The sequence below is a fragment of the Hoplias malabaricus genome, chromosome 4 (assembly GCF_029633855.1).
Source record: "Hoplias malabaricus isolate fHopMal1 chromosome 4, fHopMal1.hap1, whole genome shotgun sequence".
Lineage (NCBI taxonomy): Eukaryota > Metazoa > Chordata > Actinopteri > Characiformes > Erythrinidae > Hoplias > Hoplias malabaricus.
In genome coordinates, this window is record NC_089803.1 from 58,162,718 (window position 1) to 58,183,884 (window position 21,167).

The 21,167-nt window shown below is 38.4% G+C and overlaps 1 protein-coding gene across 1 annotated transcript in view; it reads left to right on the forward strand.

Moving 5' to 3' along the window:
• LOC136694489 (xylosyl- and glucuronyltransferase LARGE1) overlaps nt 1–21,167 on the forward strand; it is a 56,842-nt gene that overhangs the window by 2,360 nt on the left and 33,315 nt on the right. Inside the window, exons 2-4 of the mRNA XM_066668103.1 lie at nt 4,057–4,247; nt 14,173–14,480; nt 19,233–19,315. Coding sequence (XP_066524200.1) covers nt 4,142–4,247; nt 14,173–14,480; nt 19,233–19,315 — 497 coding nt within the window. The 5' untranslated portion in view covers nt 4,057–4,141. The remainder of the gene's footprint in view (nt 1–4,056; nt 4,248–14,172; nt 14,481–19,232; nt 19,316–21,167) is intronic.

Genomic DNA, 21,167 nt, shown 5'->3' on the forward strand with positions numbered 1-21,167 from the left:
CCTTTGGCCTACAAATAGAGACCACAATATTACAAGCTGGCATACATTGTTCTTACCCCCTCCTGCCATTTATTATTTATATGTTTCTCTTCATGTCCAGAGGATTCTGCATGCCTGGAAAGCCTGTGCAGAGAATGCTACACATTAAACATTTAATAATGTGGCTTAGTTTCCCAGTATTTTGTCTCTTTCTTGGATTATGCCTGGATGGTGCTTTATTAAATACAGAATCTTACCGTACCGTTTTTATTTTACCGTTTGAAGTTGGTTTTATTTTGTTTTCTTATAATTGTGAATGCATTTTTAAATTTACTGTGGTCCACGAAAGAAAAACGTTGCAAAAATGCCGAAACTTAATGTATATGGAATTACTGACAAGCAAACATTGCTAAAGCAAGAGATGTATTGTTGCACTGTTATTCAATATTTTGTGGCATGTTGGGTTTGGAGCAGACAGGATATCACAAGAATTTATTGTGCTGGCCTGACCACATAATTAATGATGATGATGAGCCAAATGGAATAGGCCATTTAGCCTGGACCAGTTTATCAAAGCACTGATCTTTCTGTCTGCTGCCAGCCCTCATTGAGTATCAAACTGAGGCCAACTTTGGTTCAGATGCATCTTAGAATATTTGAGAGAGTGGAAAATATTTTGTGGAGAGAATTTTTGGTGAAAGAAGTTATAATCATGGGTAGATTTTATTGTTTTGTTGTTAACATGTAGTTACATGTGACTCTATATGTTACATTTTCTTTAAGAAAGAAATCCCAGATTAAATAGTTATAGCCCAGTGTTCATGTCAGTGTTAAGATACAAATTAAAGGAGTCCAAAAATAAACATGAAATCCCAGTTAAATGCAGATACAATATATTTAGAATTCGTTTTAATCAAGTAGTCCAGTGTCACCAAAACGGCCAGCTCTTCTGGAGTATATTAAATGTGTTATCAAAATTCACTTTGATCTAGTTTATGCTGCTAAATGTTTACCAATGTCATACATTCCTACACAAACCTGTTCATTTCCACCATATCGCCAATCAATAATATGTACATTTACTATGTATTGGGTGGTGTGCATTGATGCAGCTTCTAGACAGTTGATTCTTACTAAGTTTAGCTCTGCCCTTCAAAAATTGACTGTTGCTGCTTAATTGCCTTTAGAAAGTAGCAGTTGACTATACTGGACCATGTCCTTTGAGACCACCTCACCACTTCGCAAAGCTGTTTGGGATATATAGAGCGGGATCACTGAATCAGAGATTTGTAAACGCGGGTGAGCTTCAGAGTGCCAACATTAGTTTGGCTTCCTCTCCTGATAGCGTGAGATTGCCTGTCACCTGTCCCCTGAGACTAAGCTCTGCTCTGCTTATTGCTAAGCTGCAGGGGAAATATAGGGCAAGGTCAGTGAACTGGAGCTTTGTAAATGTCTCTCGGTGCCAGCGTTAGTTTAGCTTCTTCACTAGACTGTGCAAGATTACCTGTCACCTCCTAGTGGGCTTTGTTTGTTCACACAGGTGAGCAAAAAGAAACAGTATAGTTATAAGCCATGCTGCAGTTCTGTTGACTTCATGTGTGGGTTTTTTTTTCCTTTGAAGAAATTGATGTAAACCAAAGAGATAGGTTACTGTAGTTTACTTCTGTTTTCCTGACACTGTTTTATGTTTGAAAGCTGAGAGATGAGAAACCTTCACTGACACTGAAAAGCCTGGTTTGTGACTTTGTTGCTATGGCAGTAGAGCATCACTAACTGAAGTAAATGTGTTGGCCTAGTTTTGTAGAATTTTGGGGGGCTTGGTGTTGAGTGTGATAATTGATAATTCACCGATTTACAGGTTCATATTTATAAGGTTTTGACATGGACTGCAGCCTCTTTCATGTTGTCGACTGATTCAAGGTTTCCGAGAAAAAGAAGAAGGGGGAAAAAAAACACTGCACAGTTTGCAGTCCTTGTGTTTATGACCCAGTATTCATCTTTTATTTATGAAGCACTTTCCTCTTCAAAAGCTTCTAAAACTGCAATACAAGTATGCTTCAAAAAGAAGCTTTTTCCACAAAAGAGGAGAGGGAATGGTTTGAGAAAGTTTGGAAAGACAGAGCCGAAAAAAGTGACAAAAGAAGTTCTTGTGTAGCAGAGGCTTGAAATTATGCTTTACACCAAATGAATTTTCATGTGATTTCTCAGTTGGAGAGAAATTTCTGATGTTGGAATAAAATCATGAGAATTTTGCTAGAGCGGTTTTCTCTCTGATCATCCCGGTCACTTGGGGTCAGGAGGTCAGGATACCTGTCATGAGACAGTGTTTAATATTATAGTAATGCTAAGACTAGACTAGAACACTTTGAAAAGACTGAAACCCTCTCACCTCTAAAAACAGTGTGTTTAGTCACAGACTAAGGTCATTATTTGCATAAGCAAAGACCAAAAACATATGATAATATTAAACATGGTTAATTCTATTGCAGTGTCTTCAGTCAGCTATCCTGAACCCTTTACACCAGGTGAATCAGAAGATGAGAGTGACTAACACTGTTTTTGTATAGTTATTAGTTATTAGTATAGTACATAATTATCACAGTATCTCGGCCTTAAATTGCCAATCCCTAAATCCAGCACATGTCCTGACACCAGAGGCTAAAAATGCAAAGGACTCTAGTAAAAATACAAATTTCCATGGCTTTTTCTGTGCAGCTGAGCATTGACCTTAGTGCCATAACCTGTGATCAGCATGTCTCTGACTGAGCAGGGTTTCATTATCCACCGGCACAGTGTTTTGGTGCTGGTGTGTCAGCATGATTGGTTGCCAGTGTAAACTCCAGGCAGACAGAGGTGCTGGAGAAATGCTGAGGAAAGATTCCTAAGCTCTGTGCTTCTACCTTTCCTCCTTTTTGTTATGTCTTTTGCTTCTCACTAGTGATGACACCAAAAAGAAGAAGCCTGCAACAAGCCTAGACTTCCAATGTGATCAAATGGCGAAGGACTATCGTATGTATGGATGGATATGCTCTTGTGTAATTAGTCAAGTAGTCACTCATAAGCTAAGCTATGAATTATCAGGGCTGTTTATCATGGACAAAATTCCATATTTTGATTTTATTTTTAGCCTGCATAGAAACAATAAGTCAGTATTACCCACCTGTGGAGCAGGAATAAATAAATATCCTAATCAGAACTGAGTTATGTAGTGCCTGATTTGACCACCATTATGCAGTGGTCTTGACAGTACAATTCATATTTAAGGTATTTTCCTTATTTAAGATGTCATAGTCATTAAGTAAAAGGCATTAAGTTAAATAATTGTACCTCTCCCTCTTACTTTATTTTAATTCACTTTCTCTAGTTCTCCGTATACACTTCCATCTTTATGACAGCCTTGGTTTCATTCATACTTGAGAACACAACCCCACACTTGAAATGAATTGTGTTTATAAGTCATTTTCACCTCCGGTTAAACTCGGGCCATATTGCGGGAGGAAGCTGGCCAGGATCTTTTACTCAAGACAGTAAACAGTATCACTTATTGGCATTGAAAGACTTCACACGGTTCTGTGAGGATGGCCTTGTAAACCTCAAATCATTTTTATTTTACAAGACACCTCCTGCAAATGTGCTCTCATTGTCTGCCCCACACTTCATATGTTTTGAATTCTCAGTTTTCTGCCTCTGCAATAAGTGGATGGCTCACAAAACAGAGGGTTGTTGTTAGAGGAACAACTTTGTGTGTCAAATAAAAAAGTGCATGTTGGATTTAAAGGGATGCTTTTCTTCTTTTAGATTTATTTGTCTTTTCTTCTTGAAATGATAGAAGTTTATGATTTTTCTTTCTACAGTGCAAAACAGGCAAATCCAATAAAGGAAGCTGAAAACTTTACTTTCACACAAAAAAAGTGGGAGTGGTGGGGGATTAGCTTGATATAACCTATAAAAAACCTCAATTTTGATTTCATGGTTATTTAAATACACCAGTGCTCTACATCAAATGACGTGTTCATTATGTGTTCTTTGTTTTTTTTCTTGTTTTTTATTTATAAATTTTTTTTTTTCTCCTAACAGTGCCATGCACGCCCTGGCGCGTAACTGTTGCCCACATAGAGGTCTCTCAACCTCCTGATCTTGTCAACTCTGCTGGCCCCAGAGGATGCTGGGAATGTGTCGTGGGCGCAGGAAGTTCCTGGTTGCTTCCCTGGCCCTGCTCTTCATCCCAGCACTCACCTGGCTCTACCTCACTGCTGCCAACTTCACAGGTATGGAATTTTCCAGGAAAACATACATACTTTAACAGTGTCAACTCATTTTTAGAGTTTAGTGTTCATTTTATATATATATATATATATATATGTGTGTGTGTTTTTCATTGAACCATATAAATATCAGTGCACATGTATGATTTATTTATAGCCATATTTATTGGCCTATAGACAACTGTAGGCTAAATAAACACTTTAGCTTATATGCAGGATTATATACATTGTCAGAATTGCAATATTATGAATAACATTGTTTAACCTTAATTTCACAATAAAAGTTTTTGGAAAAATTCCACATTTTATATGAATAAAATAAAATGCTACAAGGCAACAGGCAATTTAAGTACCATTAGTTATATACAGTTATGCCATGATATGTTTTAGTGTAGCAGCAGCATTAAAATACAGCACAATTGCATGTACCTGCAACACATTATTTATAAAAGGATATTGCAGGACATGCTGAACACAATCAAAATCATTTATTTCAACGATAATGTGTTATTAAGTGAAGATCTAGTAATTCTAATGTAAGTTGATTCTGATCATCCAGAACAAAATATGTGCTGTAGTGGTCATCTTTAATAGAATTGCATGGAACCCTTAAGAGCTGGGGAGTTACCTCTGAGAATTTTACAGTGTCAAACTTTTATAAACTATCTGAACCCTAAAGAATGTCGTAATGCATCTCTTGGTCTAATTTGAAAATTACATTAAAGTACATCACAGACTCATTTAGGCTGTTTATGTTTCCTCTGTGATGAATTGAGTCACTGTACCTTGTCTGAAATTGATTACTTCCTCAAGATGATTTAGTCCAGTAGGTTTTAATGACTTTGTGGCTGAAAGAGAAATTTCCCCGCCGTCACATTATTAGTTATGTGAATTATTTATTAAGCCTCCGATTTTGGTTCAGTGAACTTGAACGCTTCAAATAGCGCACTGTGAAATGGTCTCGGAATCTCAAACAGACTTTAGTTTGCCACTTTTACTCAGCTTGCGTTTTCAATGTTTTTCAAACACTGATGCTGAAAAATGAATAACTTGTACACAGTGGCTGTTTTGATCAAAAATGAAATCAAGGAATGTCGTCTCTGACTTTTGCGCAGTTGAATACATGTGAGATTTCAAACGTAACAGCACCCCAGCTGGTGCTGGCAGACGTGAAAATACAGATTATTGGCAGGGATTTTTTATGTCATTGCAGTCCCAGTCTTGCTCCCAACTGTCAATAATGGTGTAGAAGCACAGCTTCTTATATCACCTGCTGTATTTAATAAATGATTGCCGTGCTACTGTATTTCCTCTTTATGATTCCAAACCTTGGTCAGAAAGCTCCTTTCAGGAGAAGACTGCAGACACTTCCTTTGCTCAATGTGGTGTAAATGCATTTTCAAGGGCTCCAGACAGCTTTACAAAATTAATTGGTGTCAAGTAAGACAAATGTAGTGTTCTCCTATGCCTCCTCAGTATTTGCAGTTTTTGTACTTCAAGTTAAGAAGGGAACTTTATTGTATGTCTAGAAACTTTAGCTTATTTTGTTTGCTGTTGTGAACTAAGTCCACCCCTACCTGCTTCTGAACCCTAAGGAAATTGCCCTCTCTTCTCTTTCTGCTTTTTTTAAATAATTCAACATTGTGCATTTCTGAAGTTCAGCCTAGTTTTTCCAAGCCCTTTTTGAGCCACTTTTCCTCTCAATTTTAAAACCGAACTGCCATGGTCACGCCACTAGCGAGCAGAGCTGTGATGCACCAATTCCTTTCTGGATAAGGCTTGCTTTCCTTTTTTCGCTTTCCACACTGTATCATTTTGTCATTAGATTTGGTGACACTCATGTCTGCTCTGCCCTCAGATCGGCGTCCCTGGGGAGAGAAGCGAAGCAGTTAGAATGAGAGTTGTATTACTGGGAGATTATTTGGAGGGATTGGTTCCCTACCTTTTAAAATGTTTCTCCACACCAGCGCTGCAACTGTCATCTGCTAAAATCTCTCAGATTAAATAAATTGACTGTCGTTCTCCATAATGCAAGAATATATTGAGAGGGTATTTGCCTGATCAGAAGAGAGGGGTTTCAGGGTGGATTGAATTAGGTTCACTTAGACCTAGCAAGCTTACTGCCAGCTAAATCATTAGGCTAACTCTCAGCTAACTAACTCTTAAGCTAACTAAGGTAATGCCATTTGTGTGTTTTCTTTGCCTGTGTGACATGTTTGTTTTCTTTATTCAGTTGAATGGTTTTAAAAACATATTATTTATTATACAGGTAATAATGGCATCCTATTGAAAGATATTTGTTTAAAAATATCAGTGTCTGATGAATGATTTGATTAGACATATATTTGAAATTGCCATTTAAAGATGTATTCAAAGCAGAATGTTTAGATTTGACTTGTCATCTGTGCCCAGCAATGGCCTTTTTTCCCGATACTCATGACCATATGTAAAAGTGGGGACATAGATTGACCAGGCAGCTTTCAATGTACACACTCTCTTATTGGGGGAAGAGATCTACAATGCTGGAAAGCTTGGAGTAGATCCATTATCCCTTTGCGCTCAAAGGAACCAGTTGAAATGGTTCAGGCATCTCATATGGATGTCCCCTGGATGCCTCCTGCTGGGGGTATACCAGACACGGCCAAATGGCACGGCCCCAAGCTAATCTCAGGGCTCCCTGGAGAGACTATGTCTCCAGGCTAGCCTGGGAACACTTGGGGATCCCCAAAGGAGGAGTGGTTGACGTTGCTGAAGAGAAAGATGTCTGGGCTCCTTTGTTTACACTGTTGCCATCACAACCCTGGAATAGACTAAAATGATGAAATGGTGTACTGTACTGTAACTCCATTGCATTTTTAAGTGTGTAGAAATAAGTGCAAATTTTTTTTCACATAATGATATTGCAGAAAGAGCTAGTCCTGATTTTTACACATTGTAACATTTTATACATTGGATATAAATGTCTACACACCCAGGATTTATGATGTAACAAAAATTAGAATAATTTTCCACCTTTACAGACCTATAATCTGTAGATTAATTGGGGAAAACCTGTGTGAAAATCTGTCTGAATTATAATGCATACCCTTAAATTAATACTTTATTGAAGTAACTTTTAATTTTAGGACAGAGCATTCAGTGTTTTTGGATAGCAGTCTTTGAGCATGGCACATCTTGAAGTGGCCATCTTTGCCCACTCTTCCTTGCGAAAAGGTTCCAAATCTGTCAGATTGAGAAAGTATCTACTCTGCACCCTCATCATGTAACTCCGCAGATTTTCAGTTGCCTTCAGGTCTGGCTGAGGTATTCAAAAACTCTTACATTCTTCTAGTAAAGCCATTCTGTTGTTGATGTGGAGGTGTGCTATTCTTCTTCATCTTCAGCATTTTAACAGGGTTAAATGAAGGTTTTGTGCCAAAACTGACTGATATGTGGAACCGTTCATAATTACATCCATCTTGACTAATGCCTCAAATCCACCTGAGAGAAAATGTTTCCCTCACCATGCCTCATTGTGGGTATGGTGTTCTTTGGTGATGCACATTGTTGGTTTTGCCAAAACGATCATCCTTGGTCTCATCTGACTCATCTGATAACACACATTCTCATATTTTTTGGCAGACACGGTGTAGATTTTGCAAAATGTTGCTGCGCTTGGATGTTTTTCTTTGTAAGAAGAGGCTTCTACCTTGCTACCCCACCTCACAGCCTATGAACAATACTGCCGTTGAAAAATCCTGAAAATATTCATGACATTGGTCCAGTATTGCTTTACTATACTTTGAAATTTAAATCCTAGATGTGATTTGTGTAGATATTGTTTGGTCAAATTTAAATGTGTAATTACTCAGTTGTCTAAATTCTGGGTAGTTTACCTAATTACTGATGTATCCTTTGTGTCAGCCTCAGTTTCAGGCTTTTTCTCATTATGCAGAAACGCAGGGTAACATACCCTCTAGTGTGCTGCGTAAGGAGAAATACACCTGTGCGTCTGTTGAGACATGAGAACTTTTGACCCGTCTGTTGCAAAGCATACTTCTAATAGGTGGCCATGACAACAGTGGGGTCTCGTTTGCATTCTCCTCATGAATATTTAGTGTTGTGGCCGGAGGCAAATCAAGGCAGAATCTCCTTTTCCTTAATAGCGCTCATTTTAGTATGCACTCTGTTTTGCTGTTTCCATGGCAATACCCTATCGCCAAGTCAATTCTCATTTTTTGACGGCCTGTATCATAGAGCAAGAGACCGCGAAGGTGTTTGGAGTGATTGATTGGGCACGCAGAAGTGACAGAGGATGGGCCCTGACTGTTTTAATGCGTTTGAATGCACAAATGCGCAGCAGCAGGAACTTATGCTAATGGCTGCCTCTTGGCTCTGCTGCTGATATCTCATTAATGCTTCGCATCTCATCGCGCCCCTCACCGCTATGTCTCGTACAGCTCACACTCACCGCAACGCTTGCTCGCTAGCACACACCCAGGGGAGCCCTTTTGAAATATCACTGAGTCAAAACTCTCCCTTACCTTCATGCGAAAGCCCTGAGGAATTTGACTTTGCTTTTGAAAACGGCAGGTGTTCCTGACTCGAAATTAAGGAACAAGAAGAGAGCATTTATGACCTAGCCAAACTTTCTGGTTCTGTTTCGGCATATTTTAAGACTTTCTGTTCCTTTTGTTTTTACTGGCTCCTTTCATATGGATTACAGCTCAGCTATGCCTCCCTGTTTCACTCTATTTAGTCAACTCTAATGTTTCTAAGCCTCACATGAGAGTGCTCTAAATCAGTGAGGGGCGAAGGGTGCACATGGCGTCTCCAGTGCATGCAGGCTCTGTGGTGCCATCTTCTTGAGCCACTGAGTGCACTTGGGAGAAAGATTTTGACTTCTCAGAGAAAATAGCACAGAGACAAGTGTATGTGCTATCACTCTTGAGTAGCACAGAAGTCCCCAATTCCCTCTTGCTAACACACCCTCTCACCTCACCACCATTTGTGCTGGGTTTTTAACATAGCTTGAACAATCCTAGCGTTCTCATGTATTTTAAAGACATTGTTTAGATCTTGTGTGTAGTCTGTTGGTCTGTAGGTGACTCCAATATCAATCACTACAGGATCGCCTGGCTGCAGTTATATAAGGTTATTGAATTTTTTTTTAAATCAAACATGATGTGTATAAGGTGTATTTTCATTAGTTGAGTTGAGGAAAATCATGTTGACTAATATTACAGGAACCAAGTTTACTAAGATGTTTTATGGCTAAAAAAATTCTCATTACAAAAGCAAGTTTCTAATGTGTTACATTTATTGAGATTTTTGTCAATAAAAAGGCAGTTATTAATCATAATTACTTACAAGGTAATTGCTTTTCCAAACATTCTTGTTAGTACAATTATATAAATAAGTACAATTAACAAGTAAACATTAAGGGCGGCACAGTGGTGCAACAGGTAGTATCACTGTCACACAGCTCTAGGGTCCTGGGGTTCTGGGTTCAAGCCTCACTCTGGGTGACTCTCTGTGAGGAGTTTGGTGTGTCCTCCATGTGTCTGTGTGGGTTTCCTCCAGATTTCCTAACGTGATTAAAAAAAAACATGTTGGTAGGTGGATTGGTGACTCAAGTGTCCATAAATGTGTGAGTGTGTTTCATCCTGTGATGGATTGGCGCCTCCTCCAGGGTGTGTTCCTGCCTTGTGCCCAGTGATTCTGGGCAGGCTCCAGACCCACCAAAACCCTGAACTGGATCAGCGGTTACAGATAATGAAGGAATGAATGGAAGTAAACTTTAAGTAATTGAACATTTTGAATATTTGATTACACTGTATGCAGCTATTAAAGTATATATAGTTAGAATTGTGAAAGATGGCAACTAAAAATATGATTTTAATGTATTTTCCACACTTAGAACCTCTTCAGGTATCACTTCCTCTAAGCTGATGAAGATGCAAATAAGGATGCTTTCCACGCTTTCTTCCAGCATCAAACCACTTCAGTTGACTGACAGAGCAGTAGAGCCATTGCTACAGGAGGCAGCCTTTATCTCACTTTTGTAGATAATCTGAAGAGCTTTGTTTCGGGTGGATGATGAAGGTAATGGAATTGTCCGAGTTCCACATGGGAAGCTGCGAGTTTTGGGGGTTAGTTTGAGTGAGTTATGCAGACGATGTGATCGTGAGCTGTGCTATCGTGGGCGAAAGTCTGAAACAAGAGCCGGTGCTGGGCTCAGGCAAATAAAGCACAGTACACATGAGTGCTCTATGAGCGGGAACATTACAACAGCCAATGAGTCGCAAGTCAAATGCTTTGCCGGTGCTGAAATCTCGTCTTCATGGGCTGAGCAGTGGCTTAGCAAACACGATGAGGGGATTTTCACGCAAGCCCTGCTTACAGCCTTAAAATAAATGTTTTTTTCATACACCATTGATTACCGGGGAATGGTATTCTGCCAGAGTTTGAGCTCTCTCCTTATTTACATTTGGAGATGCCATGTTCTAGTCTACAGTGATCTGTATGATATTCCTGTTTCAGCTTAGACTAGGTGACATTACCTTGAATATGCTAATCCCATGGTGAATAAAGAAAAGATACAAGCAGAATGACATTATTTCCTTACATGTAAAAGATTATGCTATAAAGAAGTGTTTTTTGACAAGCATACCATATGGCGTCAATGCCACACACTTCAGGGTTCCTTGTAGGCAATCTCTCACATGAAATTTAAATGTCTTGAAATCACATCCACAGTAAATTTCCAATTTGGCTTAACAAAGAGAGCAACCAGGTGCACTTAATGTGCAGCAGCTGCCAAACCAGTTGCCTTTGACAAAATGCTTCTTCCAAATGTGGCCCCTGCCAGTTTGGTAAGACTAAGCCCAGAATCTGCTCAGGCTAGAAAGAAGCAGAGGTAGACTGCATTCAATGCTCTGTATCTAATGGCTTTTTGTATTGCATTTTCAGTTAAACTATGGCCTAAATGCAAGTGACGTGAGCGAAGAGCAAAGAAAAAATGGAACGCTCTCATTATAATCTTTATTTACTGGCTGCAAGTGTTCATTCTCAATGCGACATGATAGTTTTAACGGGCAGTCCATTTCTGTCACTGATGTGTCGCACTGCTTTGTCATAACAGTATCATACTCATTCAATTTAGAATTTTCTGATTGGTTAGTAGCTGATTTACATTCTGACTTGTTAAGCAAATTTGACACATTTAAACATTTGCTTGCAATTAAAACTTGATGTTAGACTAATTTATGCATTCATTAATTCGGAAAGTTGGCATATCTTCTTAATTCTCCCCAATTACTGCTTACAATGTTTTATCAGCAAGGACTTCTGTCAACTGGTGTGACAGATCTGGGCAGCTGGTGCTCTCCTTTTTGCGTTAACCTATCAAATAGCCTTGTATTTGCAGTAGGTTAAAAAAAAAGAATAAATAATGATGTGGTTGGCTTCATGTACCTTTGAGGACTTGCCTTCAACATACTGAGGTTGATTGTGTTTGGGGAGACTACCTCATGGGTGTGTATTTCAATGACTAATGACTGGAAAGATAATTCTGCTAAAACATGGATGGAAATAAAATGAAAAAAAAAAACAAAGAAAAGAAAGTTGGCATATTTTAGAGTACCATTTAGCATGAACTCTAAGTGAGCGCTTTATATTTTTCATACAAATTTATTTTGTGGTGGTTATTTACATAATGCTATCATGTAGTGCTGGAATACTCTGTTTTTTAGTAATTATTATTCATGTTTTCTAGATTTTTCTAAATCTGACTTTATTGTTCAGTCTGACCACACAGTAGTATGTAAAGGTGTGGGCAACACTGGCCTTCTTACTTGCAATTTTCTGTGTATAAATGCTTAACATACATTCCACTATCCAGGTAAGGGAAATGAGCTCAGCTGGCATCAAAATGATTTTTTTAAGCAAAGTGTTGTAGTTGATTCTGAATTTTCCAATTCTGTTATGGACAAATGATTTATCTAAATTGCCATTGTGTTTAATCTTATTGTGATATAAACCTCAGCAGTCCACAGAAAATAATGCACTCTCCAATTTCCCAAAGTAAATATAAAATTATGAAAGATCCTGCTTTACAGATGAATACAGATAAAAAAAAAAAAGTGGTGTTTGAATAGCAGCTGCAAAAGTGAGAGCAATTACAAAATGTAGTTAACTTAGAAGTGTTGCGTAAGAGTTGTTCAGGTTTTTTTTTTTTTTTTTTTTTTTTAAGTCAGTATTCAGTCATTTCGTGACTAATGTCACTGTTTCTAGATCTCTGTTCCCATCTCAGGCAGAGGAAATTGCTCTGCTGCATTTGGGATTGGGAAAATTGGGATTGCTGTGCTGCTTGGCCTCTATGACTAGGCAGTTTCTAATTACACATTTGCAGTGTTCAAAATTACCCTCACGCAGAGTTTATCACTGTTTCCCTGATAGCTGTAGGAGCGTGTGGTCCCCCCAACCCGCATTCCTGCTCTTGTATACGCAGGCACACAGATGTTTCAAGTGCTGAGGGGAAATTGCGTCTCCCCCTGTTTGGTACATTCGGTGTGGAGCTGCATCTTTTCAGAAGCCACAGAATTGATTGAATAACATTCATGTTCCTCAAGGCATGCAGCGTATTACCATGGTGTCCTGACTGCTAATTGGAAATCACTGGCTGTCCACATTGGGCTTAGCTAACTTAACATTCCACTACAAAAAATACTGAAGTTGTGACCAACCACATAGTGTTATTCTGTGAACTGTGCCTGTGTGACAAATCTTTTTTCCCCCCGATCTGAGCAGTTTGTCCTGCTTATTGTAATGAAGAACTAGTGGCACATAATTTATTTTCATTTGATTTTTGTCCTGTATACATGCTAACCTGGTTATTTAAAATATGTAAAATAACACCAAAATATTAACCAGTGCTGGAGAAGTTATCCCCAAAAAATCTACCACAAAATACGAACTTTTTTAAAACTTTGCAAAACTGAAAATATTGGGCCAATATTTGTGGGGGGGAATGGAAATGTTTATTTATTTATTTTTAAATGTTTGCTTATGCCCAATTCTGTTGCAGACACTTTTTCTCAAATTGGAATCAGTGAAACTCTCACAATCGCACAGTTCCGCCAGCCTTTGAAGGGTGGGGTGCAAACACTTTCTCTATATTTTTCACCTGGTATCTTTTAGCTTGAATACACCAAGCTTGTTAGAAGTTGATTCCCGCACAGATACATCCAAATGTGTCTGTAAACTGTTGACCTAAAATATTGCTCTGATTTGGTCATTTTTCAGATTATGTATTGTCACACCACAGGTCCTATACCGGGACCCATCATATTAAATTTTATACCAATAGGTCCACTGTCACTCTGCCCTTTATTTTAATGCAGGGGCCCTAGAGTCGGTGATGTCACCACCACTTTGGTTCCCATAGAGTTCTATGTAAATTTTTCTTGTGAGAGTACTTGCTTTTGCAAAATGTTCTTGTGTTTTTCAACTGCTATAAAGCAAGCAATGTTTGCTTATTCTGCAGTTAAGCAGTTTGACATATATTTTCCAAACTTGAGCATGTGTTTGTGGGGAGGAAATTTGAATGAAAATTGAATATTACTCTTTTCTTAAAGTCAAGTTACTCCTCCAGATCTGTGTCTGAAATGTGGGTCTCTGCTACAACTGACATTGAAATTTCGGAGTTGCCGACACACACCCGCAGCGTCTGCAAGAACTGCAATCTCCAGTTCAATGTGATATTTCAATGAAGGTTGTGGTATAAATACCAGAGGCAGGTTGAAGGGGCAGTGTAATCTTCTGTGTTGATTATGTTGTACACTATCTTCAATATCAATAATGCTCTTGCAAAGGTCATGGTTGTATTTTCCTGGTGTTAACTGCAGTCTCTAGGTAAAAACGAAAGGTTGTCTCTGTCTTTTCTCAGTGAAGCCTCTGTCTCTGTCTCCACTGGAGCCTCAGTCCTCCACTCTGATCGGTGGCGCCGGTGAGCGACAGGCTCTGGAGCTGCGGGTCCGAGAGGTAGAGGAGGAGAACCGTGCTCTGAGGAGAGAGCTAAGCCAGCCACCCAGAAACCCCACCCACACCAACAGTCACTACAGCAACAGTCGCCATGGCAATCAGTCACATCCACACTCCACAGAAGAGGGAACCGGTGATAGTGAAGCTCAGAAAGTGTTCTCCACAGGCAACAGCTCTAGCTGTGTCCAGCAGCCTGTTGTAGACAAATGTGAGGTAAGACTTTTGGAAAGAACCTGGACTTCAGTGTATTGCAGACAGCAAATACTGACAAACACTGATTTGTTTTAGTGAATCAAAGCCTTATTCATCTCCATGTAACCACAGCCTGCAGCATATTCTCCTAAATCACTGCCACTATGAAATCATGTTTTAGCAAAAGCAGAGTTTATCATTACTGTACTTGATGAAAATCAGCATATTTAATCCTCATTGTGATTAATTTTAGCCACGCTGGTCTAATATTTCCAGTGAGTAACCATAAACAGTAGTTAACTTTAGCACAGACACTCAAACAGTACCAGGGGAGGGGGGAAATCACGGTTTTGATGGACATGTTTATCAGCCAGTGGAGATGCTCGTAAAAGAAACTGATTTTTCGGCTTTTTATTGGTCATTTTGATCTTAGCTGCTATGAACAAATAGAGATTAATGCCCACATTTAACACACGTAAAAAGTGAAAACCACTAAAAATGGAGATACATGTTCTTAATCTGACAGTGATGATAAACAACAGCAAACACTATAAACTACACTACAATAATAAAAACACTAGTTATAAAAAAGACTATGCAAAATCCATTTAAACCAATGAAACAGGCGAGCAGATCTGAAGTGTAAGTGTTGATAGGTGCTAGGCAGAAGTAAGCAGCTGTGTCGTTCAGAAAACAGACTTGCATCACTCTACATTGTGCAAATGGTCCATTCATATGCCATTAGCATTTGCTAAATTATAATAATGTGGCTATGACTGGGAATAAATCAAGCAATGTTTACATGTGCTGGCTAATTTAGAATGTCTAAAACATTATGTGGGGGAAAAAATGATAGTTGCAGTTCTCTTTCCATAGCCATGTTTTTTGTGTACACTGTGAAACCGACATTTGGTAAAGTGCCACTAAATACATGAGTGATTTTACAGTGCACACTGCTTGAATTGCTAACTACCTCACTGATAGCCAGAGACAGCTATAGAAACTTGTGGCAATGACAATAAACCTGCAATAGATTTTGATGTCAGTAACTTGTAACATAATCTTACCTAGCTCAAATCTAATCGAAGTCTACCAAGAGCAAGATCTGTGTTGAAACGACCAGCATTTTTCTAGTGGTTGTGAGGTTAAGATTAACTGTGGTGTGTAATAGATTGAGATACAATGATGAAAATCTAGTCATGATATAACTTATTTATTGCTTGTATCATTGCCACCGCTAAAACTGAACAGCTACAGGTGTCATAAAGACTTTAATCAAGTAGTGTACAGTAACTGGATTATAACAAGTAGCTGATTGGATGTGAGCCCATTTTAGCATTTGTTTGATTACTTTCTCATGGCACTGCTGGTTTGCTGGTGAGATTAGTTTGTTGCAATTTGTCATGTTATTATTTGTGAATATATCTTAGTATTATGATATATTTTTATCATATTACCTATGCTAAATCATGATTCTTTACTTGCTGGTACACCACATGTTTTCAGCATTTGTACTGAGTCATCCTTGGAATGGCATTAGAGCTTCAAACACATTAGTATTCGTTGCTGCACAATCTTTTTAATCTCCAACCACTCAATATATTGCTGCCATGATTAGAGTGGTACAGCATTAGCAAATCATGACTGTCTTGATGTGTTTGTTTAAGTAGTGTACATCTCTGCTTCATGTTCCAATTGCCATGCTGATTACACTCTTGGCTACAGCTCTGTATTAAATCCAAATTGGATGTGTTTCCAAAGCCCATGCTCTTTTCAGACTTCACCCAGAGGCTTAAAACTCTGGAGGCTGGTCATGTGTCAAAGCTCTGCCAGACGAGAACTGTCAATCAATGTCAATATCCTGAACAGCTGATTGATACCGCTTCCCTACCAAGTGCCCTAAGAAAATTGTTATTGTTGGAGGGGGGGGGATCTATAAAACATTGCTTTAGGAAGGAAGAACTGTGGTGTTTATGCAGTAATGATCAAATTTGTGAGTTTGAAGAGTAACTGCACCTGATTTGACCTTGGTGGACCTTGGTGGACTAACTGGAAAGCAGGAAAATGTTTCTCATGCCTAAAGATGTTATGTTGTTTCTGTGCAGAAAAAACATGTCCTTTGTGAACACAACTGTGCTTCTTCCTGGTTCTAAAAGGGGTTTGTGGTTGAAAGTGCCTTATTTACTATCAGTCATCACTTTCACTCTCAGTATTTTGAACTTAAATCTATTAATTCTGACCTCTCATTAAATGATCAGTAAATGGTTTGTAAATGGATCAGTAAATTGTCAGTGAAAACATAAATTAGGCATTTTGCTTGTAAAAAATGTGTGAAATTTCTGTAGGCACAAAGTTTTTAAGACCCACTCCAGTGAAAATCCTAATTTTAACCTTGTTAACATGTCCATGAAGTGTTGTTTATACGCTAGAACACTGAACAAATTAAATATTTAACACTATTTCCGTTTTGAAAATACAGTGTTCTAAAAACACTGGTCTCAAACTGGTGACTCCAGAAAGTCAGTGTTTATGTCATAAACTTAAGGAACCAATTCCATTAACTTCCAGTGCGGTGGGCTTTCAAGCTGCAGGTGAGCAGTGGAGGGATAAGTAGAGCTAGAGGCAAGGAATAATTGCATAATCATAATCATCATCTGTGCATAATGAATCATGGTGAAAGTGCAAAATTACATCTATGAAACACTTGAGGCACTAGGGGATTATTTTCATGGAAATAACTTCTATATATTGTTTATGATGCATTTATCTGAGTATATTTTTGTGTGTATTATTTGTTGTGATTCTGTGTTGCTCCCATTTTTGGAAGGTCTCCCTTGTAAAAGAGATCAGTGGAAAAAAAAATCAAAAATGTAAAAATGTTGATTTTGATAAACAGATATGAGTTTTTAAGTGGTTTAGAAATAGCTCATTAGAAAGTAAACTTGACCCTGACCTGAGCCCAGTGTTTTACTTAAAAATCTGGCTCACAACACTGAAATTCTTTGTAATCAAAGTCTTCTATGTATTCAGTAATTCAAAGAGGGCTAAAAGGAATAATTTTTTTAAAGAATATCTTTCTTGGCTTTTTAAAATACTTTCTTTAGCTATTTCTGACCAGCATGCTTTGATGGAGGGATAGATAGAGAAAGTAGATGTGCTGTGCAATTCTGAAGAGACTGTGTGTGCACCTCTACTGTCTCATTTCTTCCTGATTACCCACTGGCAAAGCAGTACCGAGTAGAAGGAAGAGAGCGGATAACCCTCTATAGCAAGTCAGATAAATTATGTCCCTCCCTCAATCTCAGCTATCGAATGAGGGGGAAAAATATTTCTAAACAAAGCTACAGATGGGCTCACATGGGTTTTCTTTTCTAATATCTGGTGCCATGTGTTAATATTGGCAGTAGCTGTCAGTCAGCTGAAGTGGTATAAAAAATATAATTTCACACATCTAAAAATTCTGCATATTTGAATTAGTAAGATTAAAAAAAAGTTTTTTCAGAGTGGTTCAGACAGGGGGCGGCACGGTGGCGCAGCAGGTAGTGTCGCAGTCACACAGCTCCAGGGACCTGGAGGTTGTGGGTTTGATTCCTGCTCTGGGTGACTGTCTTTGAGGAGTTTGGTGTGTTCCCTGTGTCCACGTGGGTTTCCTCCGGGTGCTCCGGTTTCCTCCCACAGTCCAAAAACACACGTTGGTTGGTGGATTGGCGACTCCAAAGTGTCCGTAGGTGTGAGTGTGTGAGTGAATGGGTGTGTGTGTCTGTGTTGCCCTGTGAAGGACTGGCGCCCCCTCCAGGGTGTATTCCCGCCTTGCGCCCAATGATTCCAGGTAGGCTTTGGACCCACCGCGACCCTGAATTGGATAAGCGGTTACAGATAATGAATGAATGAATGAACGAATCAGACAGTTTTATATACTTTTTACATCAGGGAGATACATACAGGTCATGTGTAAAGAGGAATAGTCCCCATGTTTTCTTCATTATTAACATTTTATACTAAAAAAATATAGGTAAAAATGATTAAAAATCACTGGTCACTTTGGACAGCAAATAAAATTGTTTGTGCTGTAGATACCTCAACAACTAAATTTGGTCAGTTTCAAAACACTATTATTAATTATGACTGTAATTATGCATAATATCTGTTTAATTCTTCTATAAAGTGGCAAGTGGCCTTACCGTTTTTACCATTTCTGGTATAAAAGGTCAGCACAGCTTCTTACAACGTAGGTGGAAAATCTATTTCATCAGTTGTGGTAGTGACAGCAAGAGCTCAAACTTCACCAGTTTTATTCACAAAAATAGAAATAAAAAAAATGAAAATCAGTATAGGTATTTTCAGTAAGCACAAGTTGCTATTTCATTGGCTGACTGTAGAGTGGCACTACTTAAAAGATCTCAATTTTGAGAACTTGGCAACACTAATCTGTCATTGAAAATGAATATGGAACACCACAATTCTTACTTGCTGTATGAAAATCCTTTAATGGTGAAAGACTTTATGAAAAGGATTATTATTAGAATCTTTATTAGCTTGAAGGAGATGTCAGGAGAGATTAAAAGCGCATCAACATTATAGGAGACTCTCTAAAAGGCCAGCTTTGTAAAAGCAGCATGCTGCTAGTAATCTAGCTGCCAGCTTCTAAATGGCAAGCTTCCATTATGGTGTAGTACAGCTTGGTGTAATATTCTTGTCAGCATTGTTCTGTGTTGGATGTGTTTGTTCACATTTTGACTCTGCTCATTCGCTTACTATCCCTCTAACCTCCAGACCATTCATGTTGCCATTGTGTGCGCGGGCTACAATGCAAGTCGAGATGTGGTGACGTTGGTCAAGTCTGTGCTGTTCCATAGGTGAGTTAAACAGTTCATTAATGTTATTGATTTACAAATATTCTACTTAACATATGCTTGCCAGTCATTTATTCATTTAACTATGTCCAACCCAGTTATATCATGCTACCAGCCTGAAATGTCTAAGGGTGAAACATTCTACTTCTGAGACATCTGAAGCCTGATATCTCTGCTTTTCAAAGAACTGCTATCTCAGTGCCATTGGACAGCCAAATGTGCTTAGAGGAGGCCGCTATAGGTCCAAATTTATGTCAGTTAATGAATGCTTGTATTTTCTAGCATTGCACTAATGGAGCATGCCCAGTAGGTCTCTCTTAGACTCCTGGCTTGAGGCCTTACTAGGGACTTGTGATGGTGGGACCTATGCTTTGTCATTCAAACTCTTATTACTCAGGAGACCAGTCAATCTATAAACTCCTAATTAAAGGCAAAGTTCACAGTTGTAATCAAAAAATACATTATAAAATTCAGCTGTTTCCTCACTTGCTCTCCAGCCTGCTTGTATGCCGGAAACCAGTCTAATGTGTTTGTGTGTCCGTTTACAGACACTGTGCATGCCCCAGTGTCTGTAAATGAATACAAAAACAAACTCCAGTATGCTAGGCTTTCTCTCTCCCTCTCTACTCATTGCAGAGGCATATGGAGCTTTTTTTTTAATACAATGGAGAGAATTCAGAACATTGAAAAGCATAAACTGAAATGAGGATTGCTTTATTCCTGCTTCATAGATGGGTAATATTTACTTATTTTGGTGTTTTGTGAGACGGCTAAAATCATTACCAAAATTGCTACAAAACTAAACAATTTGGGTTACAAATTATGTCCTGTAATAATTCAAACGGTGAATTAAACTTACACAAATTTTCTCCTTAAACACATCACGCCATTCCACAGTAAAAGATGAGGAGCTTAGAACTGCATTTCCCCACAATCGTAGACGTTCCCTTTAATAAAAGAGAATATATACTGTTTATTAATAAACAGCTTAAGGCCCCTGTGACATTCTTTTTCATTTTCCGCATAATTGAACATATGCAAATGACATGTTTTCTTTTGTTAACATCTATGATATACCTGTACTCTGTACAATGTTTAGAGGATTATGTGGATCATTTATGAGGACAGAATCCCATAATCAGCATGTGTACCATTTTCAGCTGCTAGTCACTTCAATTAAACAATTAGGAAGCGGAGCAGACATAATTTTAATGGTGTGTCTAGAGCATTTGCAATATTTAGACCAGTTGCTGAAGTGCACTTGTATCACTCTGCAGCATCTGTGGAAGACGCTGCACTGATTTGATGGTCTAAACTTGCTTACACATGCACTTCTGACTGATCACTGAAGATACCAGGCTGAAAATCGTAAACATTGTTGTATGTGCATATGCAGGTTTAAGAAAGCTGACTTGTGTTTAAGCAGTAAATGTCTGTATAGGTCCTTTATAGAAATTTACACTGTCATCAGATGTGTGACATTTTACTTTGGCAGCTGTTTTTTTTTTTTTTTTGAACTACACCCTGCAGAAAACCTCAGGTTTGTTTGGAAACTTAGAGTTACAACTTAATGTGTTTATTTTCTTCATCCATGTTATATATTTGAATGAAATTTGTTTGATAAATAGGTTGCTTTTGACTGTGCAAACTGGAGCACTTGATTGTTTATTTAAGAATCTTCCACATTCTTAAAAAACTGGGAGTTCTTTAGTTGACTTTGTAGTGTATATATAGCATAATATTGTTTTCAGATACAGAAAAACATTAGGTGCAGTGTGGAGAAAGGCTGAACATGAATTCCAATCACAATTCCAGACCACACATGGGTGTTACTTGCTTTAAAAGTTTGAGGACC